Raw genomic sequence first — 26,605 nt, forward strand, 5'->3', positions numbered from 1 at the left:
CAATTGGTAACACACTACGCCGTGAAGGACTGAAATCCTGCAGCGCCCGCAAGGTCTCTCTTCTCAAGAAAGCACATATACATGCCCGTCTGAAGTTTGCCAATGAACATCTGAATGATTCAGAGGACAACTGGGTGAAAGTATTGTGGTCAGATGAGACCAAAATGGAGCTCTTTGGCATCAACTCAACTCGCCGTGTTAGGAGGAGGAGGAATGCTGCCTATGACCCCAAGAACACCATCCCCACCGTCAAACATGGAGGTGGAAACATTATGCTTTGGGGGTGTTTTTCTGCTAAGGGGACAGGACAACTTCACCGCATCAAAGGGACGATGGACGGGGCCATGTACCGTCAAATCTTGGGTGAGAACCTCCTTCCCTCAGCCTATTCCAGCATGACAATGACCCAAAACACACGGCCAAGGCAACAATGGAATGGCTCAAGAAGAAGCACATTAAGGTCCTGGAGTGGCCTAGCCAGTCTCCAGACCTTAATCCCATAGAAAATCTGTGGAGGGAGCTGAAGGTTCGAGTTGCCAAACGTCAGCCTCGAAACCTTAATGACTTGGAGAAGATCTGCAAAAAGGAGTAGGACAAAATCCCTCCTGAGATGTGTGCAAACCTGGTGGCCAACTACAAGAAAGGTCTGACCTCTGTGATTGCCAACAAGGGTTTGCCACCAAGTACTAAGTCATGTTTTGCAGAGGGGTCAAATACTTATTTCCCTCATTAAAATGCAAATCATTTTATAACATTTTTGACATGCATTTTTCTGGATTTTTTTGTTGTTATTCTGTCTCTCACTGTTCAAATAAACCTACCATTAAAATTATAGACTGATCATTTCTTTGTCAGTGGGCAAACGTACAAAATCAGCAGGGGATCAAATACTTTTTCCCCCTCACAGTATCTGGATGGAGGGAGGACCACAGAGATCTTATTAAATTACTAGAGGGGCTATGCCATAAACTCTCGAAGTTCCAGAATGAGGTAAAAATGGCAGCCATATTGTTCAGGGAGCAATCCAAACCAGTCTAATTGGAATGAATGACAGTAGAGCCATTATCCTCATTTTACTTATGTAGGGAAATAAAACAAAGGCATGTGATACTCTATATCAAAAATTGTATTGTATCATAATTATTGTCAACCTAAAATATTGTTATATTATCAGAAATACAGTTTATATGGGTTTTATACCAATTTCCTGTATAAGTAGCCTCTAAAATATATGTGAACACACCATAAATATCAAAAATACACAAGTGAAGCTGAGTCCAGACACATATATAATGATAGCCATCTTGTTTAGCAGCTAGGAATTGATACACTTGCTGACTTTACAGTGAAAACAAAAGCCAAATCATAACAAAATATGAAGAATTAGCCATTAGTATAGAGGATTTCTGTTGACATCAGCCGAAAGAGCAGAGTGATGTCTATGTTAGAGTCTGTATGTCTGCCCGTGAGTGTGTGTGTGTGCATGGGAGAGAGAGAGAGAGAGAGAGAGAGAGAGAGAGAGAGAGAGAGAGAGAGAGAGAGAGAGAGAGAGAGAGAAAGAGAGAGAGAGAGAGAAAGAGAGAGAGGTGACACACACAGTGTATAGCATTTCCTCTGTCTATAACATTCATATGCATTGTGAAATTGAAAACAGCATCATAACATGTTCATCGTTATTGTGGATAACTGATACCTGACACCAAACTTCACTGCTAACTGGATACAACAGGTCACATATTGAGTTGCTGCCCTTGTCCCCTCCCCCTCCCTGGCTCTCCTTCTGCATTCATTAACTCTGCTGTCGGCTGTTCTCATTGGACCAATGGCCTTTGAGTGTCAGCAGACCGACCAGCATGCAAGGATCCTTTCAATTGAAATAAGAGGAGCGAGAGAGAAAAAAAATGCCTGGCAATGAATAGTAATAACGGCATTAAGATTAACGAGCACGGCGTGTAAAGAATAATTGCGTCTGTCAGAATATTAAAAATACATGAGCTGGAGCATTTGTTTGGAGACTGGTGAGAAAGCAGCACATTGTTGTGTTTAGGAGGGAGATAAAGTGGGAACCACAGCCAACTGACTGTCCTCTGGTGTACCTGGAGCAATCCATTCTGGGAAGAGGGGGTGACCTTGGACAGGCCAGTGAGATGCACAATGATAAACAGGCGTTGGATACCGCAGGCCCACCTCACAGTCACAGATGGCATATTATGTGAGGGGGCCGATACACAAATACCCTACTCGTTGTTGTGACTCCTGTTTGGAATCAGATAAGAGGTAAAGAATATCTGAAGGATAATAATTAACAGATTGAGACTTTTAGCAATTAGCAGTTAACGACAATTATTGGTATAGCATTATGGGATTAGACGGCAAATAATAATCAGCAATCAGCTGGCTGAGTTTTTGCTTTTACTGCAAAAAAATAACTCCAATATTAACTCCTTCTGTGTAGTAAGCCCAGGAGAAATCATCCATGCACACACCTGCAGTGACACACAGTATGAGAGCTAAGACTAGAGACTCCGATGAGGGAAAGTCACCTAGATGCTAATGCAGGTCCAGGTAAAATCAGATGGAGATGAGTGTCTGGATTTGCTAATCCAAGGACACCTGATGTAGCCAGAGAGGCCCACTCCTTTAGGCAAGGCTCAACCCCCAACCCGGACAATCAAAGAGAAATGATTGTTGGGAATGGATGTCCACTTCAATGTCATATATGTTTACAAATTACATCACATTGGTCAAATGAACAGAAAATAGGAACTGATTAGAAAGTGAGTATGCATGCATGTGTGTGTGTGTGCGCGCGTGCGTGCGTGAAAGTAAAAGTAAATGTTCAATTCCATCCTTATCCTAGCTACAAGGGTTCTGATACAGTTTAACCGCCACATGGTTTATGAGTACACTTTCTTGTCAATGCCTGTGTTGTCCTCGTTGCCTTACAATACCACTGTTGGTTCAGTCTGCTCTTGATAGAAAATGTGTTTATGACAAAATATAGCCCCTAAAACCATCCTGGGTCCTCCATTAAGCCCTTGATACGTGCAAGTGTAGGTCAGGATATCAAACTGAATACATCTTAAAAGACATCCATTTCTTATCAAGAAAATAACTAAATTCAAAGTGTGTGGTGCAATATCAAGCAGGAGACTTCAATGAAAAATGGAGACCTTTAAAAGTAAGTAGCTATTTCTCTGACACCCACTTTTATCTTGTATTCATTAAATCTGTAAACAGAATTCTCTACTCTTTCCATGAGTGTTCCTCTGATCTAGCTGGAGATTGGACTGTGTTTTCCTCTCGTCTCCTGCAACAAAGAGCAATACTGTTTAGTTTGCCCCGGCACCAAACAACAACAGAATAAACAGTATTTCTCCCCCTCCTTCTCTCCCTCTCTCTCTCACTTCCCCTGCTGGCCACATCAGGCCTGCGCTCCACACTAAGACAAGCTACAGTTGGCTTTTAATTGGCCCTCTCCAATCACCAGCCTATCCCCACAAGGATCGGCTCTCCTCAGCAATGCAACTCTCAAGGACCAGCACTCAGGTTTTGAAGTGGCCCCACACAGTCTTGGGAACCACAGAGAGCACCGACTCTAAAACATAGATAAGAGCTACAGGCTGTCTTATGATATTACAGGATATTTATATATCTTGGATATCTATGGCAAGAAAACATTCACTTTGTATTTTAACTAGGGCTGTCAAACAATACAAATATTTAAATCAAGTTAATGGCATTAGTTAATCGCGTTTAATCGCAATTTTTTCATTTGTTCAAATTTGGTCCTAAATAAACCATTTTCCATTAAAAAAGCAGTGCATTAAAATATAGGCATGTTTTGATTGTAAGGGAAAGAAACACAAAATAATCTGTATCAGAACGTTTTTAATGGCATTATGTCCATAAATAACACAACAAGTTACTGTAACACACAGCTATTAATGCTCCCAATGTTTAAGTAGTCCTACTCCCTCTTATCAATGTTCTTGAAGTTTAACACTTGTGCGCACACACACACTCAAATACTGTTAAGGCTCAGATACACCAATAGCGTTTGGTCGAGAGTACTTAGCACCTCTGAAAGTAATTTGTGAACTGAGTGCGCACTGCATGTAGAATCAAGTAAAAAATGATGACGGGTGGTCCCCAAAACATCGATCGGCAGACGAACAAAGCAAAATCCTTGACAATAATAATAACCAATAATGAAATCATTACAATCGGTAAACTCTTCAAGCATTGTGTGTGTGTGTGTGTGTCTGAAAAAAGTAACATTTTTAGACAGTGCCAGACCGGGCTACCATAAGACCCATGTCCTGTCCAGAAACAACGCTTAGCCCCTCAACATCTGCTCTGTCAACTTTGTCCAACTGTCTGGAAGAGGTTAAGTCTTGGATGCAGAACAACTTCCTCCAACTCAACAGCAGCAAGACCGAGGTAATGCTGATAGGCACCTCCCAGCAGATCACCAACTCCTGCAGCATCCGCCCTGCCATCTCTCCTCAGTCATCACCAACTCCTGCAGCATCCGCCCTGCCATCTCTCCTCAGTCATCACCAACTCCTGCAGCATCCGCCCTGCCATCTCTCCTCAGTCATCACCAACTCCTGCAGCATCCGCCCTGCCATCTCTCCTCAGTCATCACCAACTCCTGCAGCATCCGCCCTGCCATCTCTCCTCAGTCATCACCAACTCCTGCAGCATCCGCCCTGCCATCTCTCCTCAGTCATCACCAACTCCTGCAGCATCCGCCCTGCCATCTCTCCTCAGTCATCACCAACTAATGCAGCATCCGCCCTGCCATCTCTCCTCAGTCATCACCAACCTGGGTTTGATATTCTGTGCACCTCTCCTTCAATGCCCACATTAATCACATATGTATAACAGAATTCTTTCACATGAAGAACATCTCCCGCCTAAGACCCTATCTTACCACTTCTGACACAGAAAACCTTATCCATGCATTCGTTTTCTCCAGAATTGATTATGGGAATGCAGTACTTGGGGGGCCTGCCTGCAAACTCAATAAATTACAGCTCAAAACAGTGCTGCAAGGTTTCTGACACAAACAAAAAAAGTCTGTCCACTTCCCCCCCATCCTTGCTGACCTCCATTGCTACCTGTTCCTCAAAGAATTGACTTTAAAATTCTCCTCCTGGTCTACAAAGCCCTAAATGGCATTGGACCTGCCTACCTGCCAGATCTACTCTTTCCCTATGAACCTCCACGCACCCTACGATCAAGCCATGCCAAACTGCTTAATGCACCCAGGACCCGGCTCCAAACAATGGGGAACCGTACCTTTTCCTGCCATGCACCACACCTATGGAACTCCCTTCCTGACAAGACTGTTCACTGTTGGGCTTTTAAAAATAAAAATATATATTTCATGCACTTTGAGTTAATTCATGTATAATGAAAAGCGCTTTACAAATGTAATAAATTATTATTACTGCCCAGAGTCTAGTCACTTGTGGAGACCTGAGAAGGATTGATGGATGGTGACATGGTGAGAGCTCCACCTAACCCTCTGATAGGTTTGGTGAAATTTTGGCAGTATTGCTTACACCTGTCCAATCGTCTCAGATCTCCACAAGTGTCTAGGGGTTGTTTCTGGACAGGACCCCACAACCCTTTGGGTGTGTGGTGGACCTACAGCACGACACTTTAGGCACGGGTTGGATGTTTCATTCCATTGTTATACACACAGATTAGCACAGGTGTAAGCTGGACACACTCAGGGCACCCTACCAGGCTGATCAGACAGGTCTGGGTAGCTTCACAGCTGCTGTAAACAATGAAATTATATATTTACATGTCTACTATTCACACCTTTGCTTCCTTCCAGCTAGTTAGACGCACAATCCCTGGCTAACAAATAGCTAGGAGCATATCTCTAGTCTAGCAAGAGACTGTTATTTTGGCTATATGGCATCATTGAATAATATTGCCAATGGTTAGTTACACTAACAGATCAAAAGTTTTAGAACACTTACTCAATCCAGGGTTTTTCTTTATTTTTACTATTTTCTACATTGTAGAATAATAGTGAAGACATCAAAACTATGAAATAACACATATGGACCAAAAAAGTGGTAAACAAATCAAAATATATTTTATATTTGAGATTCTTCAAGTAGACACCCTTTGCCTTGATGACAGCTTTACACACTCTTGGCATTCTCTTAACCAGCTTCACCATGAATGCTAAAAATAAAGAAAAACCCTTGAATGAGTAGGTGTTCTAAAGATTTTGACCGGTAGTGTAGGTAGCTAGGATATATCAGTCAGCTAACAATTTACAGTTTATTAATAAGTCAATACACACTAAATCTTATGCAAACATTTGAGAAATCATACTTAATCTTGTCATTGTGGCACGGTATGGGCAGCTATTAATCAATTAATTAATAGATAATAGATCAGTGGTGTGTATTCATGGATGCCAAGGGAAGCCAGGCTTCCCCAAAAAATTGTCTCTTTCGTCTCTCTGTGTTTCATAAATTTTGTTGAATTCACAAGAGGCTGAATGTACAGTATCTCACCGGAGAAAGCATCCGAGCGAATGAAACAGCACCCCTCTGTCTCAGTATGTGTAGCCCATCTATCAGATTCTGTCTGGTCAAAAAGAGTATGACATTGTTGTTGCACGTAGCATTGAATGCAAGGGAAGCCAGCGAGCATTTGGTCTCCCCTTGATCATTTGTTTAATAAAATAATAGCCAACTGAGTGAGCTCAGCTGTGAATGGTCCTGGCACACCAAAAAAAAGTGTCAAAGGAAGTTAGTTTGGATTTGGCTTCAAACCAATCCCATCACAACACATCTCGTTGTGTCATTGTCCTCCGGTGGCTAGCTAAAATCGTGCATTTCCTAACTTAGCCATGGATGGAGATAGGGATTTGGACTTGTAGTTTTACTTAATTCTCCATACTGGTTAATGATTATAACGATGATTTAATTCTCCATACTGGCTAATGATTCTAACGGTGATTTAATTCTACATGCTGACTAATGATTATAACGATGATTTAATTCTCCATACTGGCTAATGATTATAACGGTGATTTAATTCTCCATACTGACTAATGATTATAACGGTGATTTAATTATCCACACTGACTGATTCTAACGGTGATTTAATTCTCCACACTGACTAATGATTATAACGGTGATTTAATTCTCCATACTGACTAATGATTATAACGGTGATTTAATTCTCCATACTGACTAATGATTATAAAAGTGATTTTGATCAGACATTGTGCCCCTGGACTGAGAGGATGGACCTTCTTTTCTTATTTATTTTTTGTACTTTTTACCCCTTTTTCATGATATCCAAATTGGTAGTTACAGTCTTGTCCATTGCTGCAACTCCCGTACCGACTCGGAGAGGCGAAGGTTGAGAGCCATGCAGCCTCCGAAACACGACCCTTAACCTAGCTACGACCCTTAACCTAGCCAGTCGCACCAATGTGTCGGAGGAAACACCGTACAACTGGCGACCGAAGTCAGCATGCATGCGCCCGGGCCGCCACAAGGACATCCCGGCGCGCCTCCCGAGTGCATTGCCGTGCTAGAAGCATCACTACAGACCCGGGTTCCCAGGCTGTGTCGCAGCCGGCCGCAACCGGGAGACCCATGCGGCGACGCACAATTAACCCAGACGATGCTGGGCCAATTGTGCGTCGCCGCATGGCTCTCCCGGTCGCGGCCGGCTGTGACACAGCCTGGGAACCCGGGTCTGTAGTGATGCTTCTAGCACGGCAATGCACTCGGGAGGCGCGAGAGGATGGAAGTTCAACATGTAGCTAGATGTAGCGGCCTGGCACATTGTTGCCCATGAAAGGAAGTTAGGCTAGTGAGCAAGTATTTTAGCCAGATAGCCTAGGACAATAAAATCTAAAAGCTTGTACTGTATGACAGTCATAAACCATTTAGGCAACATGAAAGAGGAGGATGGCATTGGTGTTTCTCTACAAGTAGGGCGAGTCAGGTTTTTTCTACTTGCATGCACGCACACAGAAATCATTCGGATACCATGGACTGCCACATCATATTTAGCTAATGTTGATTGGACTAAATCGTTTATGATATATTTTAGTTGTCACTGTATTAGACTAAGCAAAGGTGATTTGATGATGTTGAAATGTTGAAGTTGAAATGGTGCTGGAATAGTGGAGGCAGCGGTGCCTGTTTTCTTTACCACTGGCGGTAACTCTCTGTGGTTCTAAATCAATAGTTGTTTAGTAGTCCAAAATGTCAGAGACATGAACTTGCTTGATCATGCTGTAGGTCATGTAACTGTTTGGTACATGCTGTATGTTTTGTGGATGATGCACTCTGGTTTTATGATGAAGAAAAGGTGTGTTTTGAATGTATTCTGCCACTGTGTCTTCTTATTGTCTCGGCCTTAGGCGTATATATCACGGTGTCAGAGCATATGAACTAATATGTTATACAGCAAGCAACACAATTATCACAACACATTTTTGCCTGGCTTTGCTTCCCCAGTGATTTTACCCACACACCGCTACTTTAATAGATTCATAGAATAGAGATAGAAGGGTGAACTCCTACTTTGAAAGGACATGAAGTGAAAGGACATGAAGTGTTGGCTGTGCACTTGACCAATGACAAGCATTCCAAATTTAACCCCGTCCACATGTGAAAGTTGAAATATCAAGTCGTTTTGGGGTTTTATAGCAAAAACGGAAGAAAAAAAAACAAGCATTTTTTTTATATTTCTATAAAAAAATTAAATAAACCGTTTTCATGTTCCCGATTGCTCCGCTTTAACTTGGAAAGCAAATGATCAAAACGTACACAGACCGTTATCTAACCTCAGGAATCTTGACTTAATGTTGTCCATGACATAGGCTAATTATCTTGACTGCTCTAACAACATAGAAACCAAAATGTTCTGTCAATCTTCGAGATAAACATTCATTCCCGCATTTTGGCTGTTGTTCAGTCTTGTGCAGTATCACACAAGCTCTTTATCACTTGACCGTCATTCAGAAAACCCTTTCCTGAATCAGGTGATGTTGCGCGATAATGTCCCCACATAACTAAACAGCTAGATAAAGGTGCATGAAACAACTATTATGCACGATTATTGAAGAACCCCGTTAATGACAGTATATATTTTTGTTTTATAAGTCATGGTAAAGTTACTCTTTCTGTTAGAAGTATTCGATTTTGCAACCACATAATTATTTTGGAATTGTGCACATGGCAATATTGCAAAATGTGCTTTCACCGAAAAGCTATTTTAAAATCTGACATAGCGATTGCATAAAGGAGTTCTGTATCTATAATTCTTAAAATAATTGTTATGTTTTTTGTGAACGTTTATCGTGAGTAATTTAGTAAATTCCCCGGAAGTTTGCGGTGGGTATGCTAGTTCTGAACGTCACATGCTAATGTAAAAAGCTGTTTTTTTATATAAATATGAACTTGATTGAACAAAACATGCATGTATTGTATAACATAATGTCCTAGGAGTGTCATCTGATGAAGATCATCAAAGGTTAGTGCTGCATTTAGCTGTGGTTTTGGTTTTTGTGACATTATATGCTAGCTTGAAAAATGGGTGTGTGATTATTTCTGGCTGGGTACTCTCCTGACATAATCTAATGTTTTCCTTTCGTTGTAAAGCCTTTTTGAAATTGGACAATGTGGTTAGATAAAGGAGAGTCTTGTCTTTAAAATAGTCATATGTTTGAAAAATTGAAGTTTTGGGATTTTTGAGGAGTTTGTAATTCGCGCCACGCCCTATCATTGGATATTGGAGCGGTGTTCCGCTAGCGGAACATCTAGATGTATTAAGATAGCGAGATACGAAATGTTAAGAGGTACAGTACAATTCCGAAATCTCCAAACAAAAAAGAAAAAGTACAACAGCAATATCCAGGAATTTTACAGGATCAAGTTCAATGTGTAATTAAATTGTTAAATGCTTAGTATATGGTACAATGACAAGCAGTATCATAAATGTAAGAAAGAAAGGTAGTGTTTTATGTCACACGATTTTTGCCAAATCTGTGAAGACTCCAAGCATGAGAAACCGTTTAAACATATGCTACTGTTCAAAAGTTTGGGGTCACTTAGAAATGTCCTTGTTTTTGAAAGAAAAGCACTTTTTTTGCCTATTAAAATAACATCAAAATTGATCAGAAATACAGTGTAGACATTGTTAATGTTGTAAATGACTATTGTAGCTGGAAACAGCTGATTTTTTTAATGGAATATCTACATAGGCGTACAAAGGCCTATTATCAGCAACCATCACTCCTGTGTTCCAATGGCACGTTGTGTTAGCTAATCCAAGTTTATCATTTTAAAAGGCTAATTGATCATTTGAAAACACTTTTGCAATTATGTTAGCACAGTTGAAAACTGTTGTTCTGATTAAAGAAGCAATAAAAGTGGCCTTCTTCAGACCAGTTGAGTATCTGGAGCATCAGCATTTGTGGGTTTGATTACAGGCTCAAAATGGCCAGAAACAAATACCTTTCTTCTGAAACTCGTCAGTCTATTCTTGTTCTGAGAAATGAAGGCTATTCCATGCGAGAAAATGCCAAGAAACTAAAGATCTCGTACAATGCTGTGTACTACTCCCTTCACAGAACAGCGCAAACTGTCTCTAACCAGAATAGAAAGAGGATTGGGAAGCCCCGGTGCACAACTGAGCAAGAGGACAAGTACATTAGAGTGTCTACTTTGAGAAACAGACGCCTCACAAGTCCTCAACTGGCAGCTTCATTAAATAGTACTCGCAAAACACTAGTCTCAACATCAACAGTGAAGAGGTGAATCCAAGATGTTGGCCTTCTAGGCAGAGTTCCTCTGTCCAGTATCTGTGTTCTTTTGCCCATCTTAATCTTTTCATTTTATTGGCCAGTCTGAGATATGGCTTTTTCTTTGCAACTCTGCCTAGAAGGCCAGCATCCCGGAGTTGCCTCTTCACTGTTGATGTTGAGACTGGTGTTTTGCAGATTTCATTGTTTCAAGGACAAAATTGCATGTATTTAAGTATTTTGTTGTTGTTGTAGTGGGGGCAGTATCATTAGTAATAAAAAAATATACATTTTCCCTAAAGTATTTATAATTTTTTCAATTTCAATTTGTATGGTTAGCTCACATAATATAATTTAAAAGTATGCATTAAGTTGTCTGTAATAGAATAAACATGGCAGAAACAAACGTAGACATTAATAAATGCTTTTCTATAGCTTCCAAAATATTTTTTACAATGGTGAGGGAGTGCCAAGATGGAGGCGTGGCGGCTTAACACAGTGGCCCCTATCAGTCATCCAGTGTACTGTATATATAAATCATTGAGTCTAACGGTCGTCTCGCGCAGAACTGGGCATGTGCAGGCCGTCAAATCAAAGGCCCTCCTTCGATATGTTTTTTTTAACGAAAATGTGTCAGTTTGTCACATGTTCAACTACTTAAGACATTGGCTTGAATCTAAGTTGTGCCTTTATATTGAGAAAATGAACAACTAAGAAATAGTTTTTAACTTCTCGAACCCCAAACCACAGCCTGGTCTGCTTTGTCTGTTTCGCAAGCGTTCCCGGAAGTCTCGCGATGTTGCGCCTCTTGGTTTAGAAACTCTGTGGTTGACCTAATGATGCTGACTTGGGCTTGGTGTGTAGTTGATCTGGCTGGGAAGAGTGATCCCCTATGGGAGGGTTGTTACATGAGTAATGTATGTTGTCTGTGTCTGTGACTGTGTTGTGATGTGATGTGATGTGATGTGTGTGTGTGGCTCTGTTCCAGGTGGGAGACTCACCTGGGGCTTCGATAAGCTGCTTGTAGATTCCCAGGAATGCAGACTCTGCCTCCTTACTGCGCTTGTTCAGAGCAACCACCTAGAGAGAACAGGACAGGACACAGCCGTCAGGGTGACACTCAGGCATCAATACTTCACCTGTACTGAATGGACATTTATTGACCCATACACACAGACAATCTACATTTAAATGCATTCTACACTGTTTTGACATATGAAGTAAACAGCCAGCATATAAAGTAATTGTGCAAATGAGACAGACAGAAACAAAGCCACAATGTCCATCTGTAGAAGTTAATCCCCAACATGACATTCTGATGGGGTTTGTGTGCTGAATTATGTGAACAAGTTTCTGAGGTAATACTGCAAGCTGATATTTGGCCTCTTAAACCCCAACGCTGCAGTGTGTAGTGAGGTGACATTTGTCCTGTTGAAACGCAGGTGCTGGTGTGCTCTATGAGGCTTGTCAGCGTCTGTGACCTCCATCACACCAACACCCAGACCCTCCTGCTATTCTCCACTCCACGGGTGATGTAAACCAATTAACAATTCATTAGGAGGGACAAAGAAGGGAATTAGGCGCCACCTGGCCCCATGGAGAGGGCACCTGCCCTGGTGGATATATGGGTTACAGTCCTCACAGGTCCTATAATACACCAGCAGGCCTGTTGTCGGAGGATGTCATTGGCTGAAAGTCTTATAGATGTAGGATCTTAATTTGATCACTCTTTTGTTGCTGAGAGAAAGGAAATGCAAACTTGTAGAGCGTTTGAGTTTTAAAAAAGCTCTTAAAGTTTGTAATTTCCACATAGAAATTTCAGACTTGATTTGCCCCAACAAAAAATGTAATCAACCCCTACAAAATGTTGATTAATTACAAACCACTTTTCCTGTTGCTGCAGGATTCTTTTCCTGCTGTAGCAAACATGCTCAAATTAAGATCGTACATCTGTAGTTTAGCAACTCTGAAATATTACATCAGATCCACTCCAAATGTCCCTCCAGTCCAAGAGCAGACTGAAAGCTAATTATTTCCATCTATTGTCTATAGAATTCCTGTCAGTGTTATATTTTTGATCTGATCAGACACAATGACTTCTATTAAAGGGGCCAAGTGTATGGTTACGTCTGAGACGTTCTTTAATGGTCTATCTTCAGCTCAACAATATTATTGTGGAACACTGACTGAAAACACTTAAGAGAATGGTGGAGAAACTGTTTAGAGGCTTATAAATAACAACTGTGGAAAACAGAGAGAGACAAAGAGCCCTTGATTTACTGGAAATGGCTTGTGTCCTCCCTGGAGAGGCATAACGACAGCATCATGTTTAAAGAAATATCATAAAGATCAAGCAAATCCCTCCCATCACTCCCACTCGGAGTTCATGGAAAAGCTGGAGCCCAATCAATACAGATGTAATAGTCTGCAGCTCTCAGCTGACTCCTCTACTCTCGCTCTCTCTCCCTCTGCATTGTTGGTTCAGCAAATAGCCTTCACACGTATAAAATAAGTGGTCTCTCTATACAAAACATGTATATGTGTGACTGTGACTCCAAAATCCCCAAACAATCCAAAATCCAAACTACGAAATGTAGTGTGCTGTGTGTGCCTGTAAACCGATCCACCCTCAGTAAAGAAGAATCTGTAGATATTAACATTATTCACATAAGTATAGGCTACTTGCCAGCTGTTAAATGTCAAAAGCCCTTTGTCTCCCTGTCAATGAGATGCATTAACAAAGAAGAAGGCTACTGTCCCATTGTGAATGATGCCATGGTGAGCTCATTGACTGTCCACTGAGTCAATGCATTGATGAATCCATCAAACAGGGCCCTGAACTGCAAATGTAAGAAGCACAGGACCTGTGAATGCAACAGGATCCATTTTCCTGGCCCTTCATCATCCTTTAACGAGAGAACATGGAGATTACCTCCACAATCACACCATTAACCTGTCTGCAGCTGCTAGAGTAGACATCTATCACATGCCTGATGTCTCCTCACGTTAGCACACTCGGTACACACGCTGCCACTACCATCAAATCACATTTTATTTGTCACATGTGCCAAATACAACAGGTGTAGACCTTGCAGTGAAATACTTACTTACAAGCCCTTAACCAACAATAAAGTTCAAGAAAATACCCCCCCCAAAAAAGTAAGAGATAAGAATAACAAATAATTAAAGAGCAGCAGTGTATAACAATAGTGGGGTTATATACAGGGGGTACCGGTACAGAGCCAATGTGCGGGGGCACCGGTGTCGAGGTAATTGAGGTAATATGTACATGTAGGTAGAGTTATTAAAGTAATAATAACAGAGAGCAGCGTAGGGGGGGGGTGCAAATAGTCTGGGTAGCCATTTGATTAGATATTCAGGAGTCTTATGGCTTTGGGGTAGAAGCTGTTTAGAAGCCTCTTGGAACTAGACTTGGCACTCCGGTACCGCTTGCCGTGCAGTAGCAGAGAGAACAGTCTATGACTAATGTGGCTGGAGTCTTTGACATTTTTTAGGGCCTTCCTCTGACACCGCCTGGTATAGAGGTCCTGGATGGCAGGGAGCTTGGCCCCGGTGATGTACTGGGCCGTACACACTACACTATGTAGTGCCTTGCGGTCGGGGGCCGAGCAGTTGCCATACCAGGGAGTGATGCAACCCGCCAGGATGCTCTCGATGGTGCAGCTGTAAAACCTACTGAGGATCTGAGGACCCATGCCAAATCTTTTCAGTCTCCTGATGGGGAATAGGTTTCGTCGTGCACTCTTCACGACGGTCTTGGTGTGCTTGGACGATGTTAGTTCGTTGGTGATGTGGACGTCAAGGAACTTGAAGCTCACAACCTGGTCCACTACAGCCCTGTCGATGAGAATGGGGGCGTGCTCGGTCCTCCTTTTCCTGTAGTCCACAATCATCTCCTTTGTCTTGATCATGTTGAGGGAGATGTTGTTGTCCTTGCACCACATGGTCAGGTCTCTGACCTCCTCCCTATAGGCTGTCTCATCATTGTCGGTGATCAGGCCCACCACTGTTGTGTCATCAGCAAACTTAATGATGGTGTTGGAGTCGTACCTGGCCGTGCAGTCATGAGTGAACAGGGTGTACAGGAGGGGACTGAGCACGCACCCCTGAGGGGCCCCTGTGTTGAGGATCAGCGTGGCGGATGTGTTGTTACCTACCCTTACCACCTGGGGGTGGCCCATCAGGAAGTCCAGGATCCAGTTGCAGAGGGAGGTGTTTAGTCCCAGGGTACTTAGCTTAGTGATGAGCTTTGAGGGCACCATGGTGTTGAACGCTGAGCTGTAGTCAATGAATAGCATTCTCACATAGGTGTTCCTTTTGTCTAGGTGTGAAAGGGAAGTGAGGAGTGTAATAAAGATTGCATCATCTGTGGATCTGTTGGGGCGGTATGCAAATTGGAATGGGTCTAGGGTTTCTGGGATTATGGTGTTGATGTGAGCCATGACCAGCATTTCAAAGCGTTTCATAGCTACAGACGTGAGTGCTACGGGTCGGTAGTCATTTAGGCAGGTTACCTTAGTGTTCTTGGGCACAGGGACTATGGTGGTCTGCTTGAAACATGTAGGTATTACAGACTCAGACAGGGAGAGGTTGAAAATGTCAGTGAAGACACTTGCCAGTTGGTCAGCGCATGCTTGGAGTACACATCCTGGTAATCCGTCTGGCCCTCCGGCCTTGTGAATGTTGACCTGTTTAAAGGTCTTACTCACATTATAAAATGTATTAAATTGTTTTTTTCCTCATCAATCCACACGCAATACCCCATGATGACAAAGCAACAGGTTTTTATACATTTTTGCAAACGTATTAAAAATAAAAACGGAAATATCACATTTACATAATTATTCAGACCCTTTGTTGAAGCACCTTTGGCAGCGATTACAGCCTCGAGTATGACACTACAAGCTTGGCACACCTGTATTTGGGGAGTTTCTCCCATTCTTCTCTGCATATCCTCTCAAGCTCTGTCAGGTTGGATGGGGAGCGTCGCTGCACAGCTATTTTCAAGTCGCTCCAGAGATGTTCAAACCGGGTTCAAGTCCGGGCTCTGGTTGGGCCACTCAAGGCCATTGAGACTTGTCCTGAAGCCACTCCTGCGTTGTCTTGGCTCTGTGCTTAGGGTCGTTGTCCTGTTGGAAGGTGAACCTTTGCCCCAGTCTTAGGCCCTGAGTGCTCTGGAGCAGGTTTTCATCAAGCATCTCTCTGTACTTTGCTCAGTTCATATTTCCCTCGATCCTGACTAGTCTCCCAGTCCCTGCCACTGAAAAACATCCCCACGCATGATGCTTCCACCATCATGCTTCACCGTAGGGATTGTGCCAGGTTTCCGCCAGACATGACGCTTAGCATTCAAGCCAAAGAGTTCAATCTTGGTTTCAACAGACCAGAGAATCTTATTTCTCATGGTCTGAGAGTCCTTTAGGTGCCTTTTGGCAATATCGTTGTGGGCTGTCATGTGCCTTTTACTGAGGAGTGGCTTCCGTCTGGCCACTCAAACATAAAGGCCTGATTGGTGGAGTGCTGCAGAGCTGGTTGTCCTATGGCTTCTCTGAAAGGGATGTGATGAAGGTTAACTTTACAAGCAGTAACAAACACCCAGTTCAGAGAGAGAGCGAGCGAGTGAGAAAGCAAGAGAGAGTGAAAGCGAGAGACAGAGCGAGAAAGTGAAAGCGAGAGAGAGAGCAAGAGAGAGAGACACTACGGAAAAAGAAGAAACAGCAGGAACAGCACGTCAGAAATCAGCTCAATGTAATTGAAGAATCCATAGACTCTAACCACTTCTGGGAAAATTGGAAAACACTAAACAAACAACAACACGAAGAGTTATCTATCCAAAATTGAGATGTATGGATAAATCACTTCTCCAATCGTTTTGGCCGTATAAAAACCCCCAAATACATGATCAAATACAAATCTTAGAATCAACTATTAAAGACTACCAAAAGGGGCCTCACGAGCGGCACAGCGGTCTAAGGCACTCCTTCGCCGTGCATGAGGCATCACTACAGACCCAGGTTCGATCCCAGGATGTGTTACAGCCTACTGTGACTGGGAGACCCATGATCGTCCGGTTTAGGGGAGGGTTTGGCCGGCCAGGATTTCCATGTCCCATTGTGACTCCATGTGGCTGGACGGGCACCTGCAAGCTGACTTGGTCGCCAGCTGGACGGTGTTTCCTCCGACTGGCTGGCTTCTGAGTTAAGCGAGCAGTGTGTTAAGAAGCAGTGCGGCTTGGCAGGATCGTGTTTCGGAGGACGCATGGCTCACAACCTTCGCCTCTCCCATGTCTTTGGGGAGTTGCAGCGATGGGACAAGACTGTAACTACCAATTGCGGAGAAAAAGGAGTAAAAGTACAAACAAACAAAAAAGACTACCAGAACTCACTGGATCTCTAATTACATTGAATGAACTACAGGACAAAATACAAACCCTCCAACCCAAAAAGGCCTGTCGTGTTGATGGTATCCTAAATGAAATTGTAAAATATACAGACCATAAATTCCAATTGACTATACGTAAACTCTTTAACATCATCCTTAGCTCTGGTATCTTCCCCAATATTTGGAACAAAGGACTGATCACCCCAACCCACAAAAGTGGAAACAAATTTGACCCCAATAACTACTGTGGGATATGGGTCAACAGCAACCTTGGGAAAATCGTCTGCATTATCATTAACAGCAGACTCGTACATTTCCTGAGTTAAAACAATGTACTGAGAGAATGTTAAATTGGCTTTTTACCAAATTACCGTACGACAGATCACGTATTCAACATGCACACCCTAATTGACAAACAAACAAATCAAAACAAAGGCAAAGTCTTCTCATGCTTTGTTGATTTAAAAAAAGCTTTTGGCTCAATGTGGTATGACTTAGTGTCCAATGTAAAACACCAAATAAATGCATGCAGAGCAGATTTAGACCGTTACCTGCTAATTATTAAAATCCAGAAAAGAGCCATTAAATTCTACAACCACCTAAAAGGAAGCGATTCCCAAACCTTCCATAACAAAGCCATCACCTACAAAGAGATGAACCTGGAGAAGTCCCCTAAGCAAGCTGGTGCTGGGGCTCTGTTCGCAAACACAAACAGACCCCACAGAGCCACAGGACAGCAACACAATTAGACCCAACCAAAACATGAGAAAACAAAAAGATAATTACTTGACACATTGGAAAGAATTAACAAAAAAACAAGCAAACTAGAATGCTATTTGGCCCTAAACAGAGAGTACACAGTGACCCAAACTTAAGGAAAGCTTTGACTATGTACAGACTCAGTGAGCATAGCCTTGCTATTGAGAAAGGCCGCCGTAGGGAGACCTGGCTCTCAAGAAAAGACAGGCTATGTGCACACTGCCCACAAAATGAGGTGGAAACTGAACTGCACTTATTAACCTCCTGCCAAATGTATGACCATATTAGGGACGCATATCTCCCTCAGATTACACAGACCCACAAAGAATTAGAAAAAATAAATCCAATTTTGATAAACTCCAATATCCATTGGGTGAAATACCACAGTATGCCATCACAGTAGCAAGATTCGTGACCTGTTGCCACAAGGGCAACCAGTGAAAAACAAACACCATTGTAAATACAAACCATATTTATGTTTATTTATTTCCCTTTTGTACTTTAACTATTTGCACATAATATGACATTTGAAATGTCTTTATTCCTTTGGAACTTTTGTGAGTGTAAAGTTTACTGTTAATTTTTTTATTGTTTATTTCATTTTATTTATTATCTATTTCACTTGCTTTGGTAATGTAAACATGTTTCCCATGCCAATAAAGCCCGTAAATTGAATTGAGAAAGAAAGCGAGAGAGAGAGTGAATACGAGAGAGCGAGAAAGTAAGAGAGAGAGAGAAAGCGAGAGAGAGAAAGCTAGAGAAAGAGAGAGAGACAGAGAGAGGGGAAACCTGTTAAAAGTGGACCATAATTCTTCACAGAGGATCAGTCCGTGTGGGCAGGCTACTGCTGCTGTCTGTGGGATAGCACTGCTGGGAAATTCTTACTGAGACCTAGGAGGATACTTATAGTGGAACACATGGTCGATGTGTGAGTCTCTATGCATGTGCGTGTGTGTGTGCAAGCATGTGAGAAGAGAAGAATAAGTTATGGCAGAAAGATGAGTGTAAGATAAAGAAGTGGAGGGAAGAGATAGAGACAGGCACTGAACTACAGACAAAGATAGAGAGAGCGAAAGACAGGTTCCCATAAAGACTGCAATTAGCAATTATGCAGTCATCAATTACAATTATCACAACTGGTGATTATGCAATTATCACTCTAAAGCATATTTTTCCCCCTCACCTTACCAGCTTGCCACATCCTGTGATTTGGGTGTTTGAGGACGGGATGTGTGATGATGCAGGTGATTAGAATGTGTGAGGGCGGTGGGGGTGTTAGGTGTGTGTCTGTGTGTGTGTGTGTGTGTGTGTGTGTGTGTGTGTGTGTGTGTGTGTGTGTGTGTGTGTGTGTGTGTGTGTGTGTGTGTGTGTGTGTCTGTGTGTGTGTCTGTGTGTGTGTCTGTGTGTGTGTCTGTGTGCGCACGTGTGTGTGTGTTGGTAAGATTATTGCTGCTGGTGGGTGAGAGAAGCAGTGTGTATATAAGGGACAGGGACTGTATGGTTCCACAATCCCAGAGGCCTCTAAATTACCTGTCATTTGCCCATGATGCAAAGGTCAGCGCACAATCATGGCAGTTGGTCTTTTGTACCGCTCTGTGCTGCTCACTGAGTCCCACCACGGCCCAGGAGCTGACAGTGTCACCACGGCCCAGGAGCTGACAGTGTCACCACGGCCCAGGAGCTGACAGTGTCACCACGGCCCAGGAGCTGACAGTGTCACCACGGCCCAGGAGCTGACAGTGTCACCACAGCCCCAGTCAGGCTTCATACCTTTTAAAACAACACACTGGGAATTCCACCACAACATAATGCAGCAAGTCACAGGACCGTGGGGTGAGACAGGGATGGGTTGTCCTTATGGGTTGTAAAAAACACCATTCTCTGGGTGACGAGAGTGAGAGTGGGAGCTATAGGTAAATATGGCTACTGCTACAATGCTGGTGAAGCTACAACCACTGTCATCCGTGCTTGTTTTTCCTTGAGTGTTTAGAGAAGAAGAGAGAGAAGGGAGTAGTGATGAACTGGTGTTGAGTGACTGATGAGTGGGTAGAGGAGAGGGACATCACACTGTCATACACACCCACACTGGTTCAAGTTGCTTAAAGGAGGGGGAGGACACAATCACACACACAGATATTTGCACACTCAGACAGTCACACAGACACAGAGACACACCTCCACCTCTGTATTTGCAGGGGATTTATTCTGGGTGACACCCCTCTCTGAGTGGTGGAATGGTGGCTGAGGATGAGGTTGAGGTTGAGGCTGAGTCCGTCTCCAGGTGCCCAGTGAGAGGAGCAGTCAGTGGCCTGACACACATCCCGTCCCCACGTCAATTCCAATCAGCAGCTCCTGTCACTCCTCCTCTTACGCTCCCAGCACACAGACGCCGTCACCGCTCTCCCTCAGCAGACTGGTGCCCTGCCATCCCCATGGGAGAATAGAGCCAAGGCACCAAGGCTGACCAGACCAGACTCAGCCACTCAACCTGACCACACGATTATCCTAACATCTAAGGTCATTTTGTGATGTTCTGCGGTCACAATGATCTTTGAGCCAATCAATATAATTAATCTAACTAATCAATAACAAACAAATCAATAATTTCAATCTAAACAATCAATACCAAACCAAGCAATACATCTAACCAATCAATTATAAAGAAATTAATCATCTCAATCAATACATTCAATACAACAAAAAAATAAATCAATAAAAGGGATGGACACTAAATTTGTGAAAAATAACTATAGTAGCTGTAGTACAAAGACACACAGATTTAGAGAGAGAGAGAGAGAGAGAGAGAGAGAGAGAGAGAGAGAGAGAGAGAGAAGAAGAGAGAGAGAGAGAGAGAGAGAGAGAGAGAGAGAGAGAGAGAGAGAGAGAGAGAGAGAGAGAGAGAGAGAGAGAGAGAGAGAGAGAGAGAGAGAGAGAGAGAGAGAGAGAGAGAGAGAGAGAGAGAGAGAGAGAGAGAGAGAGAGAGAGAGAGAGAGAGAGAGAGAGAGAGAGAGAGAGAGAGAGAGAGAGAGAGAGAGAGAAATGACGCAGGCAGAGCGGTGAGCAGATCTCCAGCAAATCAAGGTAGAGTAGAGTAATCCTGATGGACATGGCAGGGTGAGCTCCGTGTGAGACCGAACAGTGTGAGGCATTAAACTCAGATCAAAGCCCTATTTGGCTCCGCCATCCTGCAGGAGTCTAGTAGGCTCGGTCCCCCCAGCTCCACCATCACAGTGGAACAGACAGACAGAGCCAGCCAGCAGCTCCACCCACCCACCCACACCACAAAACCCAACATAAACCTCTGCTTAACACCTCAAAGTCACCGGAAAGTCAAGACAGAGAGAGGGAGTAAGACAAATAAAGGAAAATAAATATTCTGTGAAAGTCTTTGTAGTTCAAAAGACAGGATCGTTTATTTATTTTTGAGACAAGAGATTCGAAATGTTTGAAGTGCTGAGTGACCTAAAAGGTTGGAAAACGTGTGTCTGCTGAAGAGGAGTCACAAATCTATAGTGACATGACAGGAGAGAGAGTAGGATGTACCGAGAACGGAGCTATAGGGAGAGAGAGAGAGTAGGATGTACCGAGAACGGAGCTATAGGGAGAGAGAGAGAGTAGGATGTACCGAGAACGGCGCTATAGGGAGAGAGAGAGAGAGAGAGAGAGAGAGAGAGTAGGATGTACCGAGAACGGAGCTATAGGGAGAGAGAGAGAGAGTAGGATGTCCCGAGAACGGAGCTATAGGGAGAGAGAGAGAGAGTAGGATGTACCGAGAACGGAGCTATAGGGAGAGAGAGAGAGAGAGAGAGAGAGAGAGAGAGAGAGAGAGAGAGAGAGAGAGAGAGTAGGATGTACCGAGAACGGAGCTATAGGGAGAGAGAGAGAGTAGGATGTACCGAGAACGGAGCTATAGGGAGAGAGAGAGAGAGTAGGATGTACCGAGAACAGAGCTATAGGGAGAGAGAGAGAGAGAGAGAGAGAGAGTAGGATGTACCGAGAACGGAGCTATAGGGAGAGAGAGAGAGAGAGTAGGATGTACCGAGAACGGAGCTATAGGGAGAGAGCGAGAGAGAGAGAGTAGGATGTACCGAGAACGGAGCTATAGGGAGAGAGAGAGAGAGAGTAGGATGTACCGAGAACGGAGCTATAGGGAGAGAGAGAGAGAGAGAGTAGGATGTACCGAGAACGGAGCTATAGGGAGAGACAGTGGAGTGAAAAGAGGAGTGTATCATATGAAATATCGTTAGGACAGGAGTGGAGCCAGAGAATACTGTAGTGGGGAAGAAAAGAGTGGAGAGGTGTGAGGAGAGAGGGAAGAGGGGAGAGGTGTGAGGAGAGAGAGGAGAGATGAAGACAAAGGGACTGCTCCCATTCCTAGACGGCCCCATGGACAAAGCCACAGCAGAGGAGAAGGCATGGGTATGCCAGCTTGAGTCCAGTAGTGGAGCCTGGCACCCACCAGTGGCACATGCTTGGCAGAGGGAGGCACAGCAGCATCTCTCCCCCTTAGACATACGAAGACAATGTACCTCTCCACCTGGCCTACACCATGTCAAGGTGAGACAGCGCGGGCGAGGCTGAGACAGAGAGAGAGTGTTCTTGATGGATAGCATTCTCCAGCCACCTCTCCTCTCTCTCCCTCTCAGAAGGCTGGTGACTTTCCAGTGAAGCAATTATCATTGCAGAATGCATAATAGCCTAATTAATTACAGGTGTCAGCCTTTGTTTCACTATAGAGGAACATCATGCCAAACCTGCATCAAATCAAATCAAATGTATTGGGAGTGTACGTGGGGGTAGCGAAATGCTTATGTTTCTAGCTCCAGCAGTGCAGTAATACCTGACAGCGCAGTAATACACAATACATACAAATCCCCAAAATTAAAAGGAATTAAGAAATATATAAATATTAGAATGAGCGATGTCAGAGTCTGGAATATAAATATACACAGTGTACAAAACATTACGAACACCTTCCTAATATCACAAATCCTCAACTGGCAGCTTCATTAAATAGTACCCGCAAAACACCAGTCTCAACGTCAACAGTGAAGAGGCGACTCCGGGATGCTGGCCTTCTAGGCAGAGTTGCAAAGAAAAAGCCATATCTCAGACTGGCCAATAAAATGAAAAGATTAAGATGGGCAAAAGAACAAAGACACTGGACAGAGGAACTCTGCCTAGAAGGCCAGCATCCCGGAATCGCCTCTTCACTGTTGACGTTGAGACTGGTGTTTTGCGACTACTATTTAATGAAGCTGCCAGTTGAGGACTTGTGAGGCGTCTGTTTTTCAAACTAGACACTCTAACGTACTTGTCCTCTTGCTCAGTTGTGCACCGGGGGCTCCCACTCCTCTTTCTATTCTGGTTAGAGCCAGTTTGCACTGTTCTGTGAAGGGAGTAGTACACAGCGTTGTACGAGATCTTCAGTTTCTTGGTAATTTCTCGCATTGAATAGCCTTCATTTCTCAGAACAAGAATAGAGCCAGTTTGCACTACAGAGGGTAGTGCGTACGGCCCAGTGGGGCTAAGCTGCCTGCCATCCAGGACCTCTACACCAGGCAGTGTCAGAGGAAGGCCCTAAATATTGTCAAAGACCCCAGCACCCCAGTCATAGACTGTTCTCTCTACTACCGCATGGCAAGCAGTACCGGAGTGCCAAGTCTAGGACAAAAAGGCTTCTCAACAGTTTTTACCCCCAAGCCATAAGACTCCTGAACAGGTAATCAAATGGCTACCCGGACTATTTGCATTGTGTGCCCCCCCAACCCCTCTTTTTACACTGCTGCTACTCTCTGTTTATCTTATATGCATAGTCACTTTAACTATACATTCATGTACATACTACCTCAATTGGGCCGACCAACCAGTGCACCAGCACATTGGCTAACCGGGCTATCTGCATTGTGTCCTGCCACCCGCCAACCCCTCTTTATGCTACTGCTACTCTCTGTTCATCATATATGCATAGTCTCTTTAGCCATATCTACATACTACCTCAATCAGCCTGACTAACCGGTGTCTGTATGTAGCCTCGCTACTTTTATAGCCTCGCTACTGTCTTTTAAATGTTGTTTTATTTCTTTACTTACCTATTGTTCACCTAACACCTTTTTTGCACTATTGGTTAGAGCCTGTAAGTAAGCATTTCACTGTAAGGTGTTGTATTCGGCGCACATGACAAATAAACTTGGATTTCATTTGACTGATGAGTTTCAGAAGAAAGGTCTTTGTTTCTGGCCATTTTGAGCCTATAATCGAATCCACAAATGCTGATTCTTCAGATACTCAACTAGTCTAAAGAAGGCCAGTTTTATTGCTTCTTTAATCAGAACAGCAGTTTTCAGCTGTGCTAACATAATTGCAAAAGTGTTTTTTAATGATCAATTAGCCTTTTAAAATGATAAACTTGGATTAGCTAACACAACGTGCCATTGAAACACAGGAGTGATGGTTGCTGATAATGGGCCTTTGTACGCCTATGTAGATATTCCATTTTTTTTAAATCAGCTGTTTCCAGCTACAATAGTAATTTACAACATTAACAATGTCTACATTGTATTCCTGATAAATCTTCTTTCAAAAACAAGGACATTTCTAAGTGACCCCAAACTTTTGAACAGTAGTGTACATATGAAGTGGGTAAAACAGTATGTAAACATTATTAAAGTGACCAGTGTTCAATCTCTAAGGTGCAAGGTTGAATACCGGGTGGTAGCCGGCTAGTAACAGTGACTAAAGTTCAGGGCAGGGTACAGGGCGGAGGCCAACTAGTGATGGCTATTTAATAGTCTAATGGCCTGGGGAGATAAACTGTTTTTCAGCCTCTCAGTCCCAGCTTTGATGCACCTGTACTGTCTCCACCTTCTAGATGGTAGCGGGGTGAACAGGCCGTGGCTCGGGTGGCTGAGGTCCTTGATGATCTTCTTGGCCTTCCTGTGACACCGGGTGCTGTAGATGTCCTGGAGGGCAGACAGCGTGGCCCCGGTGATGAGTTAAGCTGACCGCACCACCCTCTGGAGAGCCATGTGGTTGCGGACGGTGCAGTTGCCGTATCAGGCGGTGATACAGCTCGACCGGATGCTCAAAAGAGAGCATCTGATGAACAAGTGCTGAATGGGGGTTCAGAGGCACAGCTGACAGAGATGAAACCAAATGCTTGCTGCTTACAGTAAACAGTAAGGACAAGTGAAAGCACAACTCTAAACAGCCATCATCTGATGCCAAGTGTCTGTAGACAGATTGGTGACATTGAATTCAGGCCTTTTGTGTTCCAAAACTGTTTGTAATAGTGACCAACTTGAAAGAAGAAAGGACGTCCACTATCAGCTGTCAGTAGTGATGTCCACTGGGGGAGATGGGTCTTAATTCAGCATGTGAACAAAATGACTACTTCCTATGAACAGGGCTAGTTATGACAGCACCATCAGCAATGAAACAGTCCCTTCCCTTCCCCACTGGTATGATATATAATTTGTCCTGTCAGATTTTTCTCTTTCACCTATCGTTTTCCGAGGATGCCGGAAAACAGGCAATTGCAGAACAAAAACAAAACAAATAACGGGAAGTGTAGAGTAGAGCAGTGAATGATGGGGCTGTTAGGAGAGGGAGACAGCACAGACTCATCTCATTCTCATCCCCAGCTAAACATACCAGGACATGTGTGTGTGTGTGTGTGTGTGTGTGTGTGTGTGTGTGTGTGTGTGTGTGTGTGTGTGTGTGTGTGTGTGTGTGTGTGTGTGTGTGTGTGTGTGTGTGTCAGGGTCAAGGGGGTGGTGGTTGTTGAGAAGGTTGATAATCCCTCCACAGCGCCCCAGGCAGCAGGGGCTTATTGTAGAGTACAGTGACTCTAATAGGAGCCAGAGCTGCAGTTGTATGCTGCTCTCTGCTCCCATTGTGAGAAGAGTTTTACATAATTAATGACTGTTGTTTCCCAGGTAGTCGCCCGACAAATTCACTCCAGACTCGGCTGTCATCTTCGCCGGTTTCACTGAGAATGAGCGACACTGGAACAGACAGTTTACATTACAGGCATAAACAAGGCAATTTTGTACAGTGTCTTCAGACATTAACGTGAGCAGTTCAGGGCCATGATTCAAGTTCCTTCAGAGAAATACTGGGAGAGAGAGAGAGCTTTTCTCTGTCTTGTAACCGACAGAGGATTTGAGGATGATGCTACTGAAGCCTGTGCTTGTGTGTATCAAATATGCTGTTAGTATAGACCTAGATCGAGTCTATTCAAGGAAACCAAATCTATGATCATTCATACAGACTACTGAACATGAATGTTCATTTGAGAATGTGTGTGTTGGAGCCCGTGTTCCTAGCAGACAGGCAGACAGACAGGCAGGCAGACAGGCAGTATGGGCCAGCCAGGCCAACAGGCAAGTTACCACTGCTGGGAGCCAGTCCAGCTCTATATTGGTGCATGTTAAATTAAACATTACTGCTCTCGCCCCACTACTCATTATTCATTTGTAATAACCTTTAAGGCTTTTTGATGTCATACATATTTTACAGAGAGATATCACTCCCTTTCACAGTGAGCATGGAGCTCTGTGGGCCTGTCAATGACAGATCACTGTTGGCTCCGTGAAGGTGTGCCATCATACACTATAATTAGAACCAGGTAAGGAC

General features: G+C 43.6%; 1 protein-coding gene across 5 annotated transcripts in view; it reads right to left on the reverse strand.

Annotated features, from left to right (window-relative positions):
• Positions 1-26,605, reverse strand: part of LOC106585474 (homeobox protein cut-like 2) — a 114,827-nt gene that overhangs the window by 29,875 nt on the left and 58,347 nt on the right. For all 5 annotated transcript variants that reach the window (XM_014171709.2, XM_014171711.2, XM_014171710.2 and 2 more), the window contains one exon: positions 11,809-11,887. In XM_014171709.2, coding sequence (XP_014027184.2) covers positions 11,809-11,887 — 79 coding nt within the window. The remainder of the gene's footprint in view (positions 1-11,808; positions 11,888-26,605) is intronic.

This window comes from Salmo salar, chromosome ssa24 (genome assembly GCF_905237065.1).
Source record: "Salmo salar chromosome ssa24, Ssal_v3.1, whole genome shotgun sequence".
NCBI lineage: Eukaryota > Metazoa > Chordata > Actinopteri > Salmoniformes > Salmonidae > Salmo > Salmo salar.